The sequence below is a fragment of the Rhamphochromis longiceps genome, linkage group LG22 (assembly GCF_057381845.1).
Source record: "Rhamphochromis longiceps isolate RC_006_pf linkage group LG22, R_longiceps_female_GT1.1, whole genome shotgun sequence".
Lineage (NCBI taxonomy): Eukaryota > Metazoa > Chordata > Actinopteri > Cichliformes > Cichlidae > Rhamphochromis > Rhamphochromis longiceps.
In genome coordinates, this window is record NC_140577.1 from 14,622,508 (window position 1) to 14,644,620 (window position 22,113).

The 22,113-nt window shown below is 40.2% G+C and overlaps 1 protein-coding gene across 6 annotated transcripts in view; it reads left to right on the top strand.

Annotated features, from left to right (window-relative positions):
- ptk2aa (protein tyrosine kinase 2aa) overlaps nucleotides 1-22,113 on the top strand; it is an 85,118-nt gene that overhangs the window by 7,815 nt on the left and 55,190 nt on the right. For 4 of the 6 annotated variants that reach the window (XM_085396730.1, XM_085396732.1, XM_085396731.1 and 1 more), the window contains exons 2-7: nucleotides 11,317-11,343; nucleotides 18,524-18,768; nucleotides 19,637-19,806; nucleotides 21,124-21,211; nucleotides 21,454-21,533; nucleotides 21,882-21,944. In XM_085396730.1, the coding sequence (XP_085252856.1) occupies nucleotides 18,568-18,768; nucleotides 19,637-19,806; nucleotides 21,124-21,211; nucleotides 21,454-21,533; nucleotides 21,882-21,944 (602 nt within the window). In that variant the 5' untranslated portion in view covers nucleotides 11,317-11,343; nucleotides 18,524-18,567. Of the gene's footprint in view, nucleotides 1-2,955; nucleotides 3,226-11,316; nucleotides 11,344-15,319; nucleotides 16,264-18,523; nucleotides 18,769-19,636; nucleotides 19,807-21,123; nucleotides 21,212-21,453; nucleotides 21,534-21,881; nucleotides 21,945-22,113 lie in introns of those variants that run through there. The other 2 variants (XM_085396735.1, XM_085396734.1) reach the window with 2 other exon arrangements.

The following is a 22,113-nucleotide window of genomic DNA, read 5'->3' on the forward strand; positions in this document are numbered from 1 at the left end:
GCTACAAAACACGCTTTATTAGACCACTAAAGCTGCTCCTTTTATGTCATCATATGGAAAAATTTGGAGGTGAGACATGTATTTGACGGGTTTTGACTGTTGACATTAAATAGGAGGTCATTTCATCACTTATAAACCCAGAGGGTAAAATAAGCAGGGAAAAAACACGAGTAGTGGTTCTCAAATTGTGAGCTTCATGCCCCTAGTGGGACATTAAGGTACTGCAGGTGGGCTATGACTGGTCATTTATAATTAATAGATTTCAAAAGAAATAATTCTACTGAAATTTTTTTACATTTTAAAAAATTTAAATTGGTGTGAATATATAATTTTAAGCATTAAACATGTTTCGAGTGGCTGACAGTTGCATTGGATCTTAAAAAGTTCTCGTAACATTTCAGCACATGGACTACAAGCAAAGCAACAAATCTAAAATATAGTTCCAAACACATGATGCAAACCCATAAATTCAGTAAACGAAATAATTCATAATATAAAAATATAAAATACATGAGAGGTGAGAAAGTTGAAGCCTGAAATGCCAACATGTGAGTACTGCCACAGTTAGCTGAATAGCATTATGTATTGGATAACATCTACAGTCTACTCACTTCATCAAATAACAACTTGCGATTTAATGAAAACATTTTAATTGCCTGAACTTTTACACACAGGACAAATTAATGCGTTGTGTCAGCAGTTTAGGTAGACCACACCATAAAGGCTAGCTAGTTATGAGCCGAACTAGAGTAAAAACAGCCTACAACAAGTAGCCTCCATATTATAGTTTGAAACTATATAACTGGAAAGATAACGCGCTGGGCTTTTTAAAACTCTAGTATCTTGCAGTTATGTGTTACGCCTGCACGATAAAATCTGTAACACATCAGTCACACTAACATTTATCCAAACCGTGAGAGGCCGTTTTGTTGTCTGTTGCTTATCTTTCTATTGAAGATTGAGCTTCCTTTGTTGTTGTTTGTTATTTTGGAAAAGTGGAACCACAGTGGCAGTGGAACCCTGTTAGAACCCGTGTTTTATTTTTACGTGGATGGCTGCGGAAATGTTGGATGCCTTGGTGAGAGAGAGCACGGCAAAGAAAAGACGATCCCTTGGCCAATATATTGGGTGGAAATATCAGGTCCTGACATTTTTATGGTTGTTACTTTGACACCTATCACGGTCAGGTGGTTTTAATGTCGAGGCGTGTATCTGTTTGTATTACAGGTTATTTGAAAATGCATTGCCACTAGAGGGTGATGTTAGCACACCTCCTCTCAAAGAAAGGATGCCTGCACTGAGCAAGCCAGAAAGATGTAAGGACCGAGCTTAGAGCCACCTTCTAAATGAGAGTCAGAGCAGGGCTGTGTGTGTCTTTGTGTGACATCTTGGCCCACTAATCCAGTGGCCCATTAATCTGCTTTACTCCTGAGCAACTCTCGTGTTGTCTGCCCGCCTGTTTGCTTGATTTTGTGTGCGTGCGTGTGTGAGAGCTTGACTCTGCCACGGTTCATAGACTTTGCTGAGTGTCCAGTGTGACAATATACTGTGACATAGTGGATTTAATATTAAGGATCAGTGATAATCTCTTTTGATTTCATGGCACTTGGAAAACAGCCATATATAGAGAAGTTCCAGGGACCAGATTTCTGCTTCACTTCTGATGTTCATGCTTGCACAAACTTACTAAGCTTGACATCCTTTATAGCCCTGAGTAGTTTAACTTCAAGCAATCTGTCTTTGAGTCTGGAAATAAATGGCATGACCTGAGACAGCAGACTATTGCAAGCGTGACTGTTTGATTATAGCACTTGACATTCTTATTATTGATTCTGATGTTTTGGGGTGCTTCATCACGCTGCGTATCTGGCAGGAAATCAAGTGCAAATGCGTAAAATCTTAAAATTAAGGCAGATTTCCATGATTATTAGTTGTAAAGCCTAAAGCCTCAATTACACTTTCTGCTCCACATGATTAAAATTTTATCGTTTGCCAAGATCTGTGAGGGTTTGCGAGTGCCAACAAATATGTGAGCGCAGGTTTTTGCAGACGCGTACTATATCAAAGTTTAAACACAATCCCGCATGTCTCTTGTCCATGTTTTTGGGCGTAAGGGCAACGTAGGATCAGTGATGTCAGGATACAAATAACCTGATAGAAAATCTCAAAGAACTACCAAAAAAATAAGCGCATCTTTTCAACTTATAATCGCAAAACTTTAATATCCCATTTAACATATTAGTGTTTGTTCTCCTTTGCTATTATGCCAGTTTGATTTATGAAGTAATCAGTTGGTTTAAGCCCATTTGGATGAGGAGGTGGCTTCATACTCCTCTATGTCTCTGCGTGGAAGTTTATTACAGTATAATTGGATTAAGTGTGTAAAGTCGGTGGAACAACTGACTGCAAGTCCCCGTGTCTCTTTTTTTTTCTGCTCCAAAGATGGATGATTTCTGCGGGACGGTGTCGAGTTGAAAACACTACATTATGACTAATTGAGTAACACCACAGGGGGGGGCATGTGTGTGACAGGCAGAATAGCCAAAGGGAAAGCAATGCACACACATTCATTTTCATTTCTCTTATGTCATTCTCAGCTGTGTCTTTTAGCAATTATCTTTTTTCAGTTTGTTCTTATTGATATTTCTGCACGGTTTTCTCTCATTTTACTCCCTTTTTTTGTTCATGTCGTCTTGCAGTTATTACATCATTTCTTATGTCTTTCCCACCTCACTTGTTTTGCCTCTATCTCCTGTACATCTGGTTCCCTCTCTCCCCCTCCTTCACTCTCCTGGGGACAAAGACACCCACGTCTCCTCCTCCTTCCTTCTTTTCTCTCTTCCTTCTCCCTCCCCCCTTTCACATCCATAGGCTGCCTACTGCTCCGCTTTCCCTCCCTCCTTTGGTTCTTCCCTCCACTCGAGTCCCACTCCTCATGCTGCTTGCTGTGTATCTGTGTGTGTCAGTGTAGTAGAGGTTTGTAGTAGAGGGGGGAGGCGGAGGCTGTGAGCTTAAGTCGGCATTATCCATCATTACAGAGTTAGCTGGCTAGCACAGCGCTAGCCCAAAGACCACAGAAGCTGGGGCTTTTCCCAATTTAGCTGTCCTTTAGAGGAAGATTGGATCTCTTCTCTTCTCTTCTCTTCTCTTCTCTTCTCTTCTCTTCTCTTCTCTTCTCTTCTCTTCTCTTCTCTTCTCGATATTAAATGGAAGGACTATACCATGGTAAGGCTTTTAACATGCTGTTGTATGCAAATTCTTTTTTCTTTCTGCGTTAAACCATTATATGCATGCATGTTTATCCATATCTAAGAACTTTTTAGGCATTGACTGCCTAAAAAGTTGAAGTAGTTGTGGATTTGTGTATGTGTGTGGTCACTATCGCATTCAAACACACAGTGTCAGAGTGGTTTAGTTCTTTTGGCTTCTTGCTGTCATTACTTTGAATAACTATTATAAACTAAAAATTATTGTTGGTAAGTGCGGTTTTCTGCTGGTTATAATAAATATGATGATAAAGACGAGCAGAGGAGGGGCTGTAAAGAACGCTTTAGTGGTTCATATTGGTTTTGGTTTTAGGTCTGGAGCAGGTTCTACTAATGTGAAGGTTAGTGGTTCAATCCCTGGTCCCCTGGTCTGCATGTAGACATGCTCCCCAGTGCATACGCTGGTGTGTTTGTAATAGATATACACAGTGTTCAGAATAAAGTGCTGTGTGAATGTGGCATGGAAACTGGTTTGAAAAGTGTTATATAAGTACTAGTGCACTACTAAATGACGATGAGCAGGAGGAAGAGGGCAGAACACCTGTGAATACACATGCTTACTTATTTACAGTCGAGCTGAGGCAATTAGTTCAATTAATCAGATTAATTGCTCAAATTGTTCAACAAAAATCATGAGCATTTGTTGGGTTTCAGACACACACACACACACACACACACACACACACACACACACACACACACACACACACACACACACACACACACACACAGATTTGAACAAAACAAAATATTTCAAGGCATTATTTTTGAGCACTAAATGGAAGATTGATGATAATTGCTATCTTTGTGCAGTCCTATTTGAAACCCTATTCATTAAGTAATCTTCTCTCTTATCCACCTAAGTGTGTGGTTTTTTGTATGTAGGAGGCTTCAACTTCAAGTGTGTGTGTGTGTGTGTGTGTGTGTGTGTGTGTGTGTGTGTGTGTGTGTGTGTGTGTGTGTGTGTGTGTGTGTGTGTGTGGGAGGAAGGCAGTACGTGTTTGTGTTTGAATACACGTGTGCATCCCAACATAGTTCCCACTGCAGGCCACGTGGCTTCGTGTAGGTGTTGGTGTGTATTTGTGTAAGTGTTCTCTCCCTGTTTGTGTATTCTGTGTGCACATGTTGGCATGAACTAACAAGTCCCCTGCAGCGTTTTGTTTCTGGGTTAGATCATCTATATTTTAGTGTGTATTAAACATGTCGATCTGTGCTTATAGTGGATGGAAATTCTTCTAAAGAGGTATCTCTTAACAACTTTCCTCCTTCACACGTTCATGAAAAATGCATGCAAGCAAGGTGCTGCTCCTTTATCTGCGTTAACATTAAAGAAGCTGAACTGGCGATCAATTACCTCTGATTTCCGGTAGAGTCACAAATTAGTTGTGTTTAATTTGTAGAGTACATCCAGAAACAACAGTTTGACCCAGGGGTGCTCACACTTTTTCCGCATGTGAGCTACTTATAAAATGACCAAGTCAAAATGATCTACCCACTACAAAAATCCAAAACATATACTTATTTATAAATATATTGAGGATTCTTTATATCTACAATGTATATACATGCATAACCGCAATATCCAATATTTCACAACACAATTAACTATGTAAATTTTTTGTCATTACCTGAGTTTACTCTGATGACTTGCACTGAATTGAATCAGCCAGGGATGCATAGTCCGGACAGTAGCTGCTGACGGCCAGGTTTAAGAGAAAAAACCGAGAGCTAAAAATTGGAGTTAACTCGCTGACTAGCTTGTCAGTTTTACTACACTTCGCGCCGCTGTTTGCGCATGCGCAGCGACCTAAGCGTCAGAAAAAATCTGATGTCATCTGACTGGCTTCCCTGTATCAATCAAGTGACGGGATGGATGATAGGCTGGCATCTATTTTTTTAATGCCATGCGATCTACCAATACTACCTTTGCGATCGACTGGTCGATCGCGATCGACGTATTGAGCACCCCTGGTTTGACCCATGTCGTCTAATCTGGCATCCTTTGGATAACGAAAAACTTCAATCAAAAAGGTGAAATGTTGGATTGAAAACTGTGTTAATAATGGATATGTAGTTAATTATACATGTTAGGACGCTGGTGCGCGGTCTGGTACAAATTGTACCATCTAACGATCATTAAGTAGAGCCACTAAAGCGCTTGAACTCAGTGGCCAATCAGAAATGAGAATTCATTTTCAGCCTTCCTCCCAGACAAGATAAAAGGCACATTCAATATTTAATGGAAAGTGTGATTTTCGCCTTATTCAGAAACATGTTTGTCTCTGGTTAAGCAAGTGTAGATATGTTTCACCCACAGCTGGGACTGCACTATAAACTGGGTATTTTTGTCACATTTGTTTGGATGTTTATTAAATAACACATACAACCCTGGCGTCATTTAAAGATTATTTTGAAGCGCTATCTCACCAGTTCACACGCCCTAAATCTGTTGATTTGAATTACGCATAGCGTATCTGCTCTGAGCGTGATACATTTAACATGCCGCTCCAGTAAGCCAGTTAGCTTTATCAGTGCACCTGAACGATACACACTCGAGTGAATGTGTGCGCTTTTGCAGATAAATGAGTGCAAGCAGTGATGCGTTAACGTGGCCTTATTATGTTTCATGCGTGTGGGGCTTATCTTGAGTTTGCCTCATCTGAGCGCGCGTGTGTGTGTGTGCGTGTGCAATGGATTTGACTTTGAATAATTGTCTGATGTTTATCTAAATGTGAATAATGATAATAAGAAAATATGTGTGTTTCTGATAGAACACAGAAACCTTTTACTGATATTCTTCATGTCTATATATTTATTCATGTATTTCAACTAGAACTGTAACTAAATTGAGTCATGAAAGACATCGACTGGGTATCTAGCGCATATAAAGATGTCTCCATTATGTAAAACACACCGTAGCTCTTCATCAGAGCCAAAACTGTGCTTAGATCCTACCACGAGGCATTTTAAAGGCCAAAAGCGGTGTTTTAAAAAAAAAAAAAAAAAATGTGTGTGTTTATGTGTTGCTGTGCATTTGTATATGTGTGTCTGAGTGGCAGGTGTGATTGGTGCCTCAGGCGTTGTTGTTGCATCGTAAGACTGCATGCTCCAGTAACACCCCATTGTCCGGAGAGTTTCAAGCATACACACTCACACACACAACATATATACACACACTGCGTCTGAGACACCTGCCAGCACAGCTTGAAGGTTAACCATTAGGCACCAAGCAATGAGGCAGAACAGCTGGCTGTTCTCCTCAGGTTTAGTACACTTAATTTCTGCAGGAGTGTTTTTTTTTTTGCTCTTCTGTGAGTCCTGCAGGATTGTCTCTTCAACCTTTTTATCCATCTCTGCATGTTTTATTTTATCTGCTTTTCCATCTAGGGTCACTGGGGTCTGGAGCCTATTCCAGCTAACATTGAGCGAGCCAATTTAGAGTCACTAATTAACTTAACATGCATGACTGTGGACTGTGGGAGGAAATCGGAGCACACAAGAATACTCACGTAGGCACAGGGAGCACATGCCACCTCCACACATAAAGGATCAAACCAGCCAGCAGGTCTGAATCAAAAACCTCCTCGTTGTTAGGTGACGGTGTTTAAAGTGCACCTCCCTACCCATATGGAAAAGATATATATAAATCTTATAAAGTTTGTATCTTTCTTGTGTGAAACTTGTATGAAAAGCATATAAGAGTGAAAACAGATATAAGATCCCTTGAAAAATTATATAATGAAACTTGTATGTTTTGGATACTTACTAAAACAATGTATGAAAGTAATGAGAAAGTGGCCACTTTCATGAGTAATCACATATAAGTTTTTACTATTTCTTTTCCATATGGGTACTGCCCCCACTCTTTGGAGTTTAAGGAGACTTTCCTTATTCCGCTGTGCTTTCTAGACCTACAGACGCATGTTTTCACACAAATTTGCACGTACACTGAGAGCTTGTCAGCACAAGAATTAAGAAAGAAAATTATAGTTATGATTGTTACATTCTCCCAAAAGTTCAGGGGATGTTAGGAAAATAAAAGTGCTCTAGGGGAAAATCTATGGCTTAAGCAAATAAGACAACAGCTGTCAGGTCAAGATGTGACAAACGGAAGATATTGTGGTGACTGTCCAGTTCAGTGGTGATAAGCAAAAGGCCTAGCTGCTTTTTATTCATCCTGCTTTTGTGTAAAAACAATGCAGAACAGTTCTTAACACAGTTGTATTCAAGAAATAAACGTGAATTTGAATAATCTAATAAAGTTTTAGCATAAGAGCGTAAACACATTCTTAAATTCACATAAATCACAATGAAATTTGGTGTAACTTTCCTTGAATCCATTCATTAGCTCAGTAATGATATATGTCAGATTTTATTGTACATATTCAAACATCATCTCACTATAAGCTCAATAGGCATATGTAACAATACAAATTTTAATGTTAAATATACCTGAGAGGTCAAAATGTCATCATTAGGTGAAAAGAACTGCTGATGATGTGAAGTGAGATGATATTTTTTTAACTTCAATGTGATTGATTGAGGCGACTTCCAGTTACAGTGCAGGATAACAGTGATTGACCTATGAAAGGCTAATAAGTAGACTAGAGGATTACCAAGGCAACTAGCCATCAGTGACAGTGATGTGCAGTAAGCGAATTTCTTCCTCTATGGATGGAGTTTAACTCCAAGACACTCCAAGACACTGGTGCTGTTAGTTTTCTACAGTGCTTAAGAGCGCCCGCTGAGGGAGAAATGCTAAACCCTTCAAAGTAAAAGCCCAGATATTTCTGGTTAGCACTTCCATGTTGGATTGCGTTATACTACAAGATAGCACAGTGTGAGTCCAGCTGGATGAGTGATACCTTGATTTGGTCAAACTTTTAAATTGAATGGCCTCAAATAAAAACAGGAAATAAAATACAGGAAGACTGTAGGTTTTTATTAATAGCTTAGCTTAGAGAAGCTGCTAAGCTGCTGTTACCAATAAAAGGAACAAAAAAAAGCTTGAGATCTGAGAGAGAGGGTAAGTTAACTAGTCAATCCAAATAAAAAAAACAATAAAATAAAAAAAGGAACACAAAGCACACACTCCTTCAACCAGAGTGGTAAACATCAATAATCACACAGCCCAAACACTGCTTCAAGAAAGACATTGTGGCCTCCTCCTCTTCGTCCCTCACATTTACTCTTGAGGCTCATTGCTGAGTGGAGTCAGCTGTGCACAAAACGCTGCCTCCACAGAAATAGAGGTGGTACCTGAAACGGGAGGGAGAGAGGGCAGCACCACACACCCACACAACGAAACACAGCAGACCTGCTGTAGCTTTAACAGTAATGGTAAATCTCAATATTTTATGCTAAATGCTATTTCATAAACATGACAGTAAATGGCTTTTGACCAGAAGCTGGTTACAGTTTCCTTTTTTTAAGCAGTTTGTCTAATGCTTAAGCAAAGAAACAAAAGCAAAACCCTCCTCTCTCACTCTCTGACCTCTTAAACTATGAATTTTAACTTTAACCACTGATCTGAGACCAGTAGTCAGACAGACATTGCACAGCAGACTCTCTCATGATTGTTCAGTCTAATTGCAGCTCCTTAAAAACCTGTGATTAACATGCAATTATCCGCTGTTTGAAGACATGGAGATGGTGCTTGTGTGTCTGTGCTTGGAAATGCCCGTCTGTAAAGGTGTGAGCTGGTAGTTTTTGACTGCACATTTCATGTTTGGGTTTTTGGGCTTCTAGTGTAATACCAACTGGCAAGGAGCATGCACATCAGTCTGCCAATGTGCGGCAATGTGCGGGAGAAGACAGTTGTGTTGTTATTTGGGTGTGATTTAAATTCTTTAAACTGTATTAAATTGTATGCCATGGATTACAAAAAAGCCTCCTCTTTCTAAGCCAAAAAAGCACGACAGATGAAAAGGGAGTCTCACAATTACAATTTTTTGTTCCAGCATTTCAGGTGCTGTCTCATCTTGTTTCTAAGCCCTGAAAAGACCACTGTCTCCTATGGAGTCAAATGCAGACTGCAGCAATGCCAGCATTGTTGTGGATCTCAGACTACATAGCACTTAACCTTCCCTGCGCTCTTAACAGAGAGACATTGAGAAGCAAATGGAGACGGCGTGGAGCGCTGATAGCATCCAGGGGACAGATGGTGCTTATAGGTTTCAGGTCTATCTAGAGGTCATTATAGGGACTATAAAACAGAGTCTACCGTCATAAACTGGTCTATATCAGTTTACTCTGGTCTGTATTAGATACCCAGGATTAAGTTAACCCATTTATCATGGTGTGATATAATAATGGTTGTCTTTGATTTTCAAAGGGTGATACTTTGCAGATGAGGTGATTAGAAGAAATATACGTGCCTGCAGCTTAAAGTGGGCTCTGTTCTGGCTTCCCCACTGATTGGGTCAAGAGGACATAGTATTGTAGGGTCTTCACCTTACAATATAAAGCGCCTTGAGGCAACTGCTGTTCTGATTTGGCGCTATATAAATGAAACTTAATTAAATTGGAGAGGAATGAGGTTTCCTAGAATTACATTATCAGTGAAAGCACTGCCACGATGTTATCTAATATGTCATGGTGCAATTTGATATGTCTGGATCTTCCCATGATAACGTCATGTTTGTTTTGTTGTGCAGTGCTATAGAATCACATACAGACCTCAGTTTATTGCAAATATTAATAATGGAAAACTGATGATTAATGTTGCCTCTGGTGAAGGTATACGCTGACAATTTTGCAATTCGAGTCATATTGCAGTTGGTCACCGGTGAGGTATGTGAATCTGTTTATTACCATCACCACTATAGATGCACGCATTCATAAACAGTACTGTGAGGGTTTCATGTTACACAGCATTTCAATAGCACACCCACCACGAATCACCTTGATGCCATTTCTTTCTTTCTATGTTGACAGCCCCTGCAGTCGGTCTGTGGGTGGGTGTTTACCCAGTATTTTTCTGTAGATCAGGGTTTCCAAAGCACTTAGGCACTTATCCTTTTGCCCTCCACTACATGCAGCCCTATCATTGCTGTGACTCGGTGTCATGTTCCCAAAAGGCTTCTCCTAGACTTCCTGTGGGTGTGTGGGGACCTATAGAGTACAGTAATAAGAGTGGCACCGATACTTTTGCTTTTAGCCTGCTCGGCAGGATTTACCATTGACCATTGCTAAATGTGTTGTCAAGTCACATACCTTGTTTGTTGTAATGCATGAAAAATAAGGTGGCTTTATTATGCTTGCCAAGTTTTTAAAAAAAACCCCTCCAAAAAAACATTTACCTGAGAAGCTTTGTTTTGCTTGATTAGTCTGACCAACTGTGTCTCCTCCTAACCACAGTCTGAATCCAGCCAGGACTTAAATTTCCTCCTGCACAATTAAAACAAAACAAAACATTAGTCTGAGCTTTAGCTCTTAGAAGCTAGTATTATGGTTTTCTGAATGTACACATAAATGTCTATGTGAGAGGGGTTATGGGAAACTGGCAGTTTCAGAGAAGAAGCTAAATAGAAGCAGCTAAACTCTGCAGCCTTCAGCACCATTGTATGTTTTATTGGAGCCTCCAATCAAAAGCAAAAAAGGTTCAATCACGCCCTGTAACATCCTGGTTTCACAGCTGCCCGATCTCGGTGAACAATAACCCCGCTCTGTGGCGTTTCCCCACTTTAGGTCTTTCACATGCTTAAACAATGAAGCTTCAGCCTATAAGGAGCGAGGGTAAATCTTGTCACAAAGGGGGTATCGATTGGTAAAAACAATCTGTCAATGTCTCAGTGAAAAGTAAGTGTGTGTGTGTGCTACAAAACAGGGGACTGATTGATTTCTAATCTACTTAACTTGACACATTGTGGAGCAATACGTCCGCTCTGCAATTCACAGTCTGTAAGTAATCGAGTTGCGGACACCTGCTGTGGGAATTAACTCAATAAAGTTCTGTTTAAGTTTTGAACAGACTTGATCTTTTCTTTGTCCAAATCTCATATAATTTAACAAACTGGCTAACTCTGTTATTTCTCCATTTGTCTTTCAGATATTTCCAGGATTGCCTACTACACAGGTAAGTAGCTGACCCACAGTTGCCATAGAAATAGCAATTGGATAACATCAATTTAACCTAAAATATTGCTTTTAAGTTGGCTCTCGGTTTTTATTATTATTTACTCAAAGATAACATTTCACATGTGTTATCTGTATTATTTTATTCCCAAAAGGTAATGGCAGTGGGAATGTAGCAATGTATTATTGTATGACATGACCATAAGATATATATTATATCATCATATATTATTTGTATTATCCTATTTGTGGTCTACACAGTTGTTTATTCAGAAAACAGAAACATGGCATCCTATTATAGGCATCCTTGAAGGAAGTGCACAAATATACATCGTCAGACTCTGTGCTTCTGCTAATGAACAGCTGAACTAGTAGCAAGTGCTTATTTGAGTCATGTTTGTGATTGTGTAAGACAATTAAAGCAGACAGAAAACAGAGGGGGACTATTTATCTGTGCGTTTGTGTCGACATGTTGGCCTCGTTAGTGAGCAGGAGTGAGGAAGAGAGTGAGAGGCTGTGTGTCAAATTAGAATATTCACACTGCAGACAGAAAACTTGAAACAACAACCCGAGGGTCGGGCTGCACGACTGTGGCCAAAATGATTATCAAGATCATTTTGCTCAGTATTAGTACCCCAATTATTTATGAGTTTATGAGTTTTTGTTGATTTATAGCGACTAAAACATTTTCATTCCACTGTCAACATAAAATTAGTCCTCCTTATTCACCTAAATGTAATGTATCGTGTAGAAAGAAAAAGATAAATAATTTAAAAAACAAAATGAAATCAACAACGCTCTGCTCCCGTTTTTATATTTTTGATAATCGAAATGTCTTACAAGTTTCTAATAAAGTATTTATTTACTGGATCTAAGTACATCTCCTATGTTTACGTTTTCCTGAAGTCTCAATTGCTCAGCGTGTTTGTTAGAGACATCTTTGTGCAGATGCAACTGTGTTCATGATTTCGGTGCGTCTTTGTGAGCTGGATGGATGCACTGCTGCGCTGTACAGATTTTTATGAATATCTGAGTTGACATTGGAAGATTCATGTTGGTACCCACTTCATGTTTTTCTTGGCCTTCATCCATTTGGTGTACTGGAGCTAGTGCTGTGTTTTGATTTTGTTGAACAAGTTAAGGTGTCATGCTTTATGGTGTAGGCTCTACGGCGCTCTTTGCACGTGATTTGATCCTAGTTAACATGACTTGTGCTAAATCTAAAGGCAATAATCCGCTTCCACGGACAAACTCTTCACCTTCTGCAGTGCTAGATATTTGTTTAATTTCGACAGTCTGCTATTTGTTATTCCAGAAAAATAAAAGCTGCGCTGTGCAGGGAACAGCTGCGATTGGCAGATGCAGGCATGTCGTCAGGCAAAGATTTAGGGAGCGCTTTATTTGCTTTTCCTTGGTTTGCTTTTGTCGATTATGTTCGTTTAATTCTGGGAGGCCAAAATCACAAACAAGATTAAAAATCAAATTAATTGTTCGGGCCTACCTTAGGACTTACTGCAGATTAGTGCTGCGTGTCCACAAGCTACACAATTAGCTCTTTGTCTGGCTTTAATCCCCTCCACTTATCATCTAGACAAATTAATTTATCAGATGATGTTACTTTTTATTTCTCAAAGCACCGACGTTTTTGTAACATGTTCAGAGCTTCCCTCTGGAGCATAGCTTAACAATGCTCATGGCCAGGTGTGAGGAAGTAAGAAAAATGAAAAGGAAGAAGAGTTGGTTGGACCGCATGTTTTTAGAATGACACCAGTGTCTTGTGTTTTATTTTAACATATTTCCAAAGTATAATTTTTGGACATTTTATTCATGCTCTAATTTCGGTGCAATCATCTAATTAGTCTAATCATTAAGTCACTTTATTTTGTGTTTGACAGACAGACGTCTGTAGTACTGCCTAATAACTGCTCTACAGATGAACAGGGGGAGCTTAAACGAGTTAATGAGCTGTGACCAAGTAAAAGATTGTGTGGAAATTGCAAGCAGAAAATAATTTGTTTAATTCATGAGGTAAAAATCTAACATGTTTGAAATTCAAAGCTCTTCACCTTCAAGGCATCGACACAAACACGCTGATTGTTCGCTAATAAAACATCACCACATCAAAGTGGATAGTGCAGATCTGAGGTTTACCTGCTGCTTTCAAATGTTATTTACATTAAGTAGGTAGTGGGTGCTGTGCTTCCCTCCTGTGCTTAAAAAACATGTTCATAAGCGCACAGCACAATATGAACAGAGACTTTGGCTCAGGCCCAAAAAGCTCTTCCCATTCATGGCAACATCCGGCCCCCTGACAAAAGGCTTTCAATAGTCCACACACCCACATCCACACTCTAACCCCCTTTCCCATTTTCATAACAATGGCCTATGCCTGAGATGGGCCGCAAATTATAGGAAACTCACACGTGCACACACACATGCACACCCAAATGGCTGCTCAGTTAAGCAGCTTTAGGACTTGGTGGCGAAATCTTAAGTTTTAAGCTAATTTAAGATTTTGTGAACACTTGTGTGTTTTTAGTATTCAGGCCTGTTTTTGTTCTTCAGGTGAGATGTGTTCACACATAATTAAACATTTTAAAAAAGCCCATAATTTGGATGTTTTTGTGCAGCTAAACATTTTCTCCAGTGTTAGTACATTCACCCAGACTTTGCCAGCTGGGTATGTTTTCCAACTTGCTGGCTGTTCTGTAACACAATATTCATGCAGCATAATCTGTGAGATTGCTCCTTTTAATTCATTGCTCATTTAATACAAATATTTTCAAAGCCAAAGTAATATTTTGGGCACTGGCTTAGTGCCACATAAGTGACCACGTTTAGTTGAGCACAGCCTTTGTTAACCAGCTGTATCCCTAAGGTATAGAGATGCAGTACAAACATGGATACCTGGTAATTAGTGCTATTTACCTAGAGACTAATGAAATGCTTGAATTTCACTCACCAAAACTTTTTGAATGTGCTGTAACTCACATCAGGCCATTGTATTTAGTGGATCATTTAATTACAAATGCTCCAAAACCAGTTGAGAGGTCCAGTTCAGCGACTTGAATTACTTAAGGTGAAGACCAGACCAAAATGGTGTTTTATACCTGGTTATAAACATTTTTTGTTCTCATGTAGTTTGGCTTTACGGAGGGAGATCTGCGGGGTCCGAATCGCTTTTAGAGCCAGCCTCAAGTGACTGTTTTTGGCACCTCGACGCTGACTTAGTTTTTCAGCCAAGGTTGCCGCTTGGCTGAACATAGAAATTCAAAGCAGTACTTAACAAGCAGCCTGATAGAGCTGGGTATGGGGACACTTTATTAGGGATAGTTGGCAGGGGAGCTCTGTGTGTTTTCTGGCTGAGGGGCTTTTTGTGCAGTGTGGAGTGTGATCTTCTGAAAACCTTGTGATTGAAGTGGGTTGCTTTGCCATATTGGGTGCAGCTGCTAGTTTACAAACTGGGAACAGTGTCGGTGGTGGAAGGAGGTTTTTTTTTTCTCTTTATAAAATAAATAACATATTTGTGTTTTTTGTTGTTTGGCTGTAACGGTGGTTTATAAGAAATAGAGTTCAGGGTGGTGTTGTGGTTGATTGAGCTTGCAAGACCCTGCATGAGTGAGGTCATGTATGCCATTATGAAACGACAGTATGAAAAGGACTTTAAATTCTGTTAATAAAGATATAGTTTTCTTTTTTATTGAATTTAAGTAATATTTATCTCCTCTCTTCAGTAACACATGCATTATGCTTGCAAGGAGGACTTTCAGAGTTGTTCTAAGGGACTGCTCTTTTGAGCAGTGTTAATATTAGTTCAAGATGAGAACTGTTCTGAAGTCAGCTTGAGCTAAAGTGGGAGGGTTTATTGCATAGAGGGGACAGGATTAGCATATTAATAGTTTCTGGCTCCTCCTACCCCTCCAGCAGCCCTCTCTGGAGCGCTCTCATTCCGCACTCAACTTTCTTTCTGTTGCGTTGCTCTGTCCTCTTTTACTTCTCATTCACCTTAAAACAATTGCTGCATTTCTCTCTCTTTCTCTCTCTCTTGGCTTTGTTTTTTCTTGGTCAACTTTTTTCTCTTACTTTTGTTTCCAAGAGAAGATCTTTTTTTTTTTTCTGACTGAGCACAGTAATTGCCTCTTGGTGTCTGACCACTAGCTAACTGAAGGTCCTCTGGATGCGCACTATTCAGTTGGATTTTTGGCTTTAAACTTTTTGCTCCCTCTCAACAACTCGGGGAACTTCGCTGAATGAAATAAGCCAAATTCGAAAGCCTCCTGACACTTCCAAGGCAACTGTGTAACTATGGAGTGCAGGCATGGGGCAGAAATCGGGCAAAAAGCAAACAGTGTGTTGTCATCAGAGAGGGGCCGCTGAGGAGTGGACAGGAAAAAAAAGGAGGAGTGAAGTTTGTGGATGAAAGTAACTTTCTGTCTCTGGAGAGGTTTTTTTTGTGTTGTGGAGCTTTTGGATAACAGGAAAAGATTAAGAGAAGACGCATAAACAAGAAGAAACTTTCCCTGATTTTGTTTTTCTCTTGGATTTTCAAACTGCAGACAAATTGTCAGCAAACTACAAAGTATTCATTTTTCAGGATTGCTTCTTTTACCTCTCTATTACTGCAGCTTTTGCCAAGGAGAAGCAAACTTTGTAATGAGAGACGTTTTGTTTTTTCTTCGTCGGAGACGCCGTGCTTGTGTAAATTAGTGTTTGGATTATGAGAGGGTTTTCTTGCAGCTGTGTCAGGAGCTTAGTGTGTTTGTTTAACTCCTGCGGACGAGAACTTCACTGCATGTGATGCGTGGTTGTGAAGCTGCAGGTTGCCTGTCTGTCCTCGACGCGGACAGGCACAGGGAGGGAGAGACATGCGTTTCCATGGCGACAAGTGGCTGTAGCCCCTTCCCCATGTGTTGGGAGAGAGGTATGAATGAAATCTTCTTTCTGCATAGACTCCTCACGCTCACGGTGTGACATCTGACTCCATGGGAACTGCACTAGTGTACAGCCAAAGGTGTGTGTGTGTGTGAGTGTGTGAGAAAGAGAGAGATCTTAAGAGAGTTTTAATTTGTTGATGTGGAAGTCATCATCATTTGGGACTGGCAGATTAAGTTGGGATCACATTTTCTTACTGTAATCTATCACTCAACTCTTTCCAGTCTCTCTGTTTTGAGCTATCTCAGTGCGAGTGTGCGCGCGTGCCTGTGTGTGCACGCTCTCTCAGGTGTAATTACCTGCTAGCACATATCCATTTTCCCTTTTAATGGATGGGGAGAGGAGACACACAGGAAGAAAGGGAAGTAGAAAAATGGAGCATGAAAGAGATCTTGCTGTCTTTTCTCGCTTCCATGTTGACAACAGCGTGCGCACACACACGCTCTTATGTAGAGAAATTAGTTCTTCTCAGGCATTTCCAGATGGAGTTGCAATGAAATTCCAGGAAGTGCGTCTATGTCCGAACTTTTTATTCAGGAAAAATGGTGTCCTGCGATCCATTGTCTTCTCTGTGTTATAGGCACGGGTGCTTACATAATGAGCCTTGACCTTGACTGCACCTCTCTCTTTATTTCTCTCTCTGGTATCTTATTGTTCATTGTATTGTATCTCAGTGAAAAACAACACATGAAGAATAGATACTTGCAGCACACAGTTTGGAACAATGCAACGGTCTAAGGGGTGTGTGAGAACAAACATGCAACTAATGTAGCAGTGAAACGGTAGTGACTCCATTGACTATACAAATTAAAAATTACACATCACTGTCACTTGGTTATGTGTGCAAATTTTTGACAGTTACATTTTATTGATAAAATAGTTATTTGTAGTTCTGCTTTCACTCAAAGTGGATTAAATTAAAAGTTAAAGTCTATGTGTCTTGACTAGTTCTGAAGTTAGTATTGTTATCTTGAACTGACTGGAGTGAGTACAGGTAGACCTTACTATTACTGGGTTACTTGGTTTGACCCCCTTCAAAACAGCTTAAATTCTTCGTGGCACAAATTCAAATGTGTTTTAAAATTGTTGCTTCACAGTTGCTTCACATTTATTGGCTCTTGTTCCACCACATCCCAAAGGTGCTCTTTTGGATTTAGATCTGGTGACTGTGGAGGCCGTTTGAGTGCAGTGAACTCACTGTTTGAGCTTATTTGAGCTTTGTGGGGTGGTGTTTTAACCTGCTGGAAGTAGCCATCAGAAGGTGGGGGCACTGTGGTCATAAAGGGATGGACATGTGTTGTCTAACCGGTACTTTGAAACAATCCCTCACACCATGACACCATCACCAGACCCAAACATTGATACAAGGCAGTATGGATCCATGCTTTCGTGTTTAAGGCAAATTCTGACTCAGCAGTTGAAATCAGGACTCATCAGAACAGGAAATGCTTTAAAAAAAATCTTCTCGTACAATTTTGGTGATACTGTGTGAATTAGATCCTCAGTTTCCTGTTCTTATACAGCAGGGTGGCACCAGGTGTGTCGCTGTAGCTCATCTGCTTCAGGCTTCAACATGTGGTTCATCCACCTTGTAGGAGTCTGACCATTCTCTTCTGACCTCTGAAATCAACAAGGCATTTTTGAAGGAGCCTAGAGAACTGCTGCTCACTGGATATTGTCTCTTTTTCTCTGTTTCTTGTGTGGGAAAGTCAGCAAATCAGGAGTTTCAGAGATATTTGAAGCAGCCTGTCCAGGACCAGCAACCTTGTCAGGTTCAAAGTCACTTAAATAATCTTTCTTCCTCATTCTGAGGCTCATTTTGAACTTCAGCGGCTTGCTTTGACCATGTCTACATGCCTAAGTTCATGGGGTTGCTGCAAGTGACTGGCTGATTAGAAATTTGAATTAATAAGCAGTTGAACGGCTGTGCTTAACAAAGTGGTTTGATTAGTCTACTTAAAATCAGGCTCACACACATTTGTGTTCTTGTACATATTAGGCTAATTACTCCACACAAATCTACTGTCATGCAAGTGCCCTTGGTTGGACGTATGAAACTAGACTAAATGTTAGACCCAGAGAATTATCATTATTCTGTTACAGAAAAAAAACTTTGTTTTTGTTTTTTTTAATGGGAATTGATTGTAAAGATATTTTAAAATATTCAACTATCACAGGATTTGTTAAGTTTAATAATTAGATTACTCCTTATTTAATTAAAGTCCGTTTTTCTCTCCTCTGTCTCTCAGAATATGACAGACACCTAGCAGCGGCAGTGTCTGTAGGGAAAACCATGGCGTCAGCCTACCTGGACCCCAACCTGAATCACACCCTCCTCGAAGGGGCCAAGTCTCGACTGAGTGCGGGGGGATCGGACCGAACCATGGCCGGCTCCGTGGACAGGGTTCTGAAAGTCTGCCATCACTTTGAGAGCAACACAGAAAATAGCTGCTGGTCTTCCAATATAAGATACGGTGATGCAACCGATGTCAGGGTAAGATGCTTTTTTTGTATAGTGTCACAATATTAGGGACACTTTACCATTAACTGAGACACACAATATTTATTTAGAGTAAGAAGTAGCCTTCACAGTAATAATACTCAGTGCTCATAACTCTCTCAGGTCAAAATGTGACAGTTGTCACTCAGGAGTACTTTTAAATTACTTTTTTTTTTTGTGCCATTTGTCCTCATCTCAACGTCCTAGCTGTCAGCACTGTTAAAATGGGCCCAAACGCACTGACAATATTTTGCTTGCTAATGCATGTCACCTCAGGGCACCATTTATGTGTGCGCGTGCTAGTGTAGGTTTACTTAGCAGGATGCTTTTAGATCCACCGCTGTGACGTAGAAACTACCTAGCTCTGCTCAGATTTTAGTGGTCATACGTCACTGCCGATCTCCTCTGCTCTCCTTTCATCCCTCTCTACTTCAGTATCTAGGTCAGACCCCCCAGCGTTTTACATGGGAGCACACATGGCTCTGTGAGCATTATTGTGCGCGTGTGTTTGATGTCTGTCAAGTTGTTTGGGTGGGAATGTCACGTTAAATCTCTTGAAGTCTCCGACACAAACTCACGCAGACATAAACTAAAAAATCGATGGTCTCATCCAAAATGTCAGGGAAACATTGGCTGAGTTAATAAAGTAAAGCTTTTTTTTTTTTTTTTTTTTTACCAAAAAGACACAACAAAAAGTTTTGTTTTATTTAAAACATATCAAACTTATACAGGTGTTTTCGGCACCCAGGGACAGCACAGATACATTAGAAAGTAATTATGCATATTTTACCTTCATAGATATGAAGTATTATTTGCACAGTCATCAGTCATTTTATTTCTCTTTTTTCCTCTTTGTCTGCAGGGGATCATCCAGAAGATTTTAGACATCAACAAAGTGCGCTGGACTTCATGTTTTGGCCTGCGGCTCAGTAACGGTCAATCCAAAGACCAAGTGCACTGGCTCCACCCAGATTTGGGCGTATCCCACGTCAGAGAGAAATATGAACAAGCACGGCCAAATGAAGAGTGGAGGTGCAAGATGAAGCCTGTATTTGTAATGTTGTGATAAGAGCCACTACATCAAATTGCAAGCTAGACTGCTGTTATAAGGGACCAGACAGGATCCTCCTATTTTGGATGGGTCACATTTTTTTTAATTACTGGGGGATAAACTCAGGTGGAGGACTTTTAGCATCCCAGGGTCTTACTCACAAGTGAGGGGAAAGTAGAGCAGGAGCCTGAGACAGATTATTGCATCTTTGAAGGCTGCCATCTATATGAGGTGTTTTGTTAATGTCCTACTCAGAGGAAAGCCTGGATTAGAACCAGGATGCACTGGATACTGGATGTTCTGTTGGCTGGCTTGGGAACACTTGCCTCTGGAAAGATGTAGAGCAGGAAGTTGGGACCAGGGAGGACTGGGTATCTCTGGGTAGACTATTTCTCCTTGACATGGCTACACAGCAGAAATGGATGAAGGATTTGTGGGACTGTCTTCAGGACGGTGAAAATATTTTCGATAGTTTATGAATAAATATGTTAATACAAAGTTATGTCTAAACAGGCTTCTAACGTGTTTTGACATATTGTTTGCCATCATGTGTTTGACTTGTTGTGTCAATTGTCCCTGTTTATGTGCAACAAAACTTAAACTAAACATAAGGTAATCTAATTTAAAGTTTATAAAGTTTATAACCAGGACCTCATGAGGTAGATGAGTTTTAGATGCTTGCGTCTCTTAAACAAGCCCCTTCCTGGAGGATGTTGAACTTGTAGGTTATGTTTTATAAACAGTTTCCTGCTTGGGTTAGACATGAGTTATTTGGCCTTGTAAAGTCAGTAGTTTCAAAAACGGCTAGCTTCAGCAGTCTGCCATATTGTATTTCGAAGCAGAAGTGATTTATTGCAACTGGCATCATGAAAAATTGCGTGACCCGTCTGTCGAATTGTGATGAGAGCCCTTGTGCGCACGGTGCTGTGTGGCTGTAAAGGCTGAGTAGTTTGGATGTTAATGCTCTGGTATACATTACCTTTATTGTGGCAGTCTTAGTGCTGATTCTATTGTGAGGTGGAGACCTTTTGCTCGGTGGACATAAAGAGGGAGACAGAAACAGATGCCTGCTTTGTGTGACTAAGTCAACAACTATCTCTCTGTCTGTTTCTGCTACACTGATTTTTACAAGCACTCCTCTCATTTGCATTCTTGCATCTTGCGCTTTTGTAATCTCCCTCCGTCCCTTGCTGATTCTCCTCCTTCTGTTCACCCGCACATCTTTATATTCACATCACAAATAATCCTTACATTAGTGTAACGTAGTGACGTCTCTGTCTTCTTTCTCTCCTCCGTAGGTATGAGTTAAGAATCCGATATCTACCAAAGGGCTTTGTGCAGCAGTTTACAGAAGACAAACCTACTCTCAACTACTTCTACCACCAGGTACAAACACAAACAGATGCACAAGCACACAAGAGACACCCAGACACACAAACATATTTCATTCCCTGCCAGCAGCTAGCACTAACGCATATGGAACTACTAGAAGACACCCTGCAAGTGTGTTTTTCTTTGGATAATCTAGGTCAGCAGGATTGCCTGTATGTGTGTGTGAGCGAGATGACCCTCCATTTGTTGAGAAGTAAATGTCTTAATAAACACCTTTGCGTATTTGCATGTTTCAGGTGAAGAACGACTACATGACAGAAAACGGAGATCAAGTGGAACAAGATGTAGCTCTCAAACTGGGCTGTCTCGAAATTAGGTAACACAATGTACTCCACTGCTTTTGTTTCCATTTCTTCGCATGCAGATTGCTGTTTTTTCTTTCAATATCAAAGAATAAAAGGTTCAGTCCAAGTATTAAGCGCTCTGTTTCCTTTGTTGTTGCTGGACGAACAATTTAAAGTACAGTTTGAGTTGTTTTCTTCACCATTGCAGAATGCACAGTCTGTCTGCCCGTCAGCTACACTGATAATTCTTGCCAACATTAGTCAGTTTATTATTCATTGTGCAAAGCAACAGCAGTTTTTGCATTTTATTGAAAAAGAAAATGAAAAAAAAATGACCTCACTCTTTCTCTCTTTCTCTCTCCCACTGGATTCATTTCTAGGAGGTTTTTTAAAGAGATGAGAGGAAATGCCCTGGACAAGAAATCTAACTATGAACTACTGGAGTAAGTATTGTCTTCATAAGCAAAGAGTTCAAGGAGCACAGTTCGGCTCCCAACCTCTCTGGTGCATCAGTCCATCCTAATCTCATCATTTCTCTTCCTGGAAACGTGTTTTGAAACACCGCTTTCAGAGCTACAGATCAGAAAAAGTAGCACAGTGTATCACTTTTTG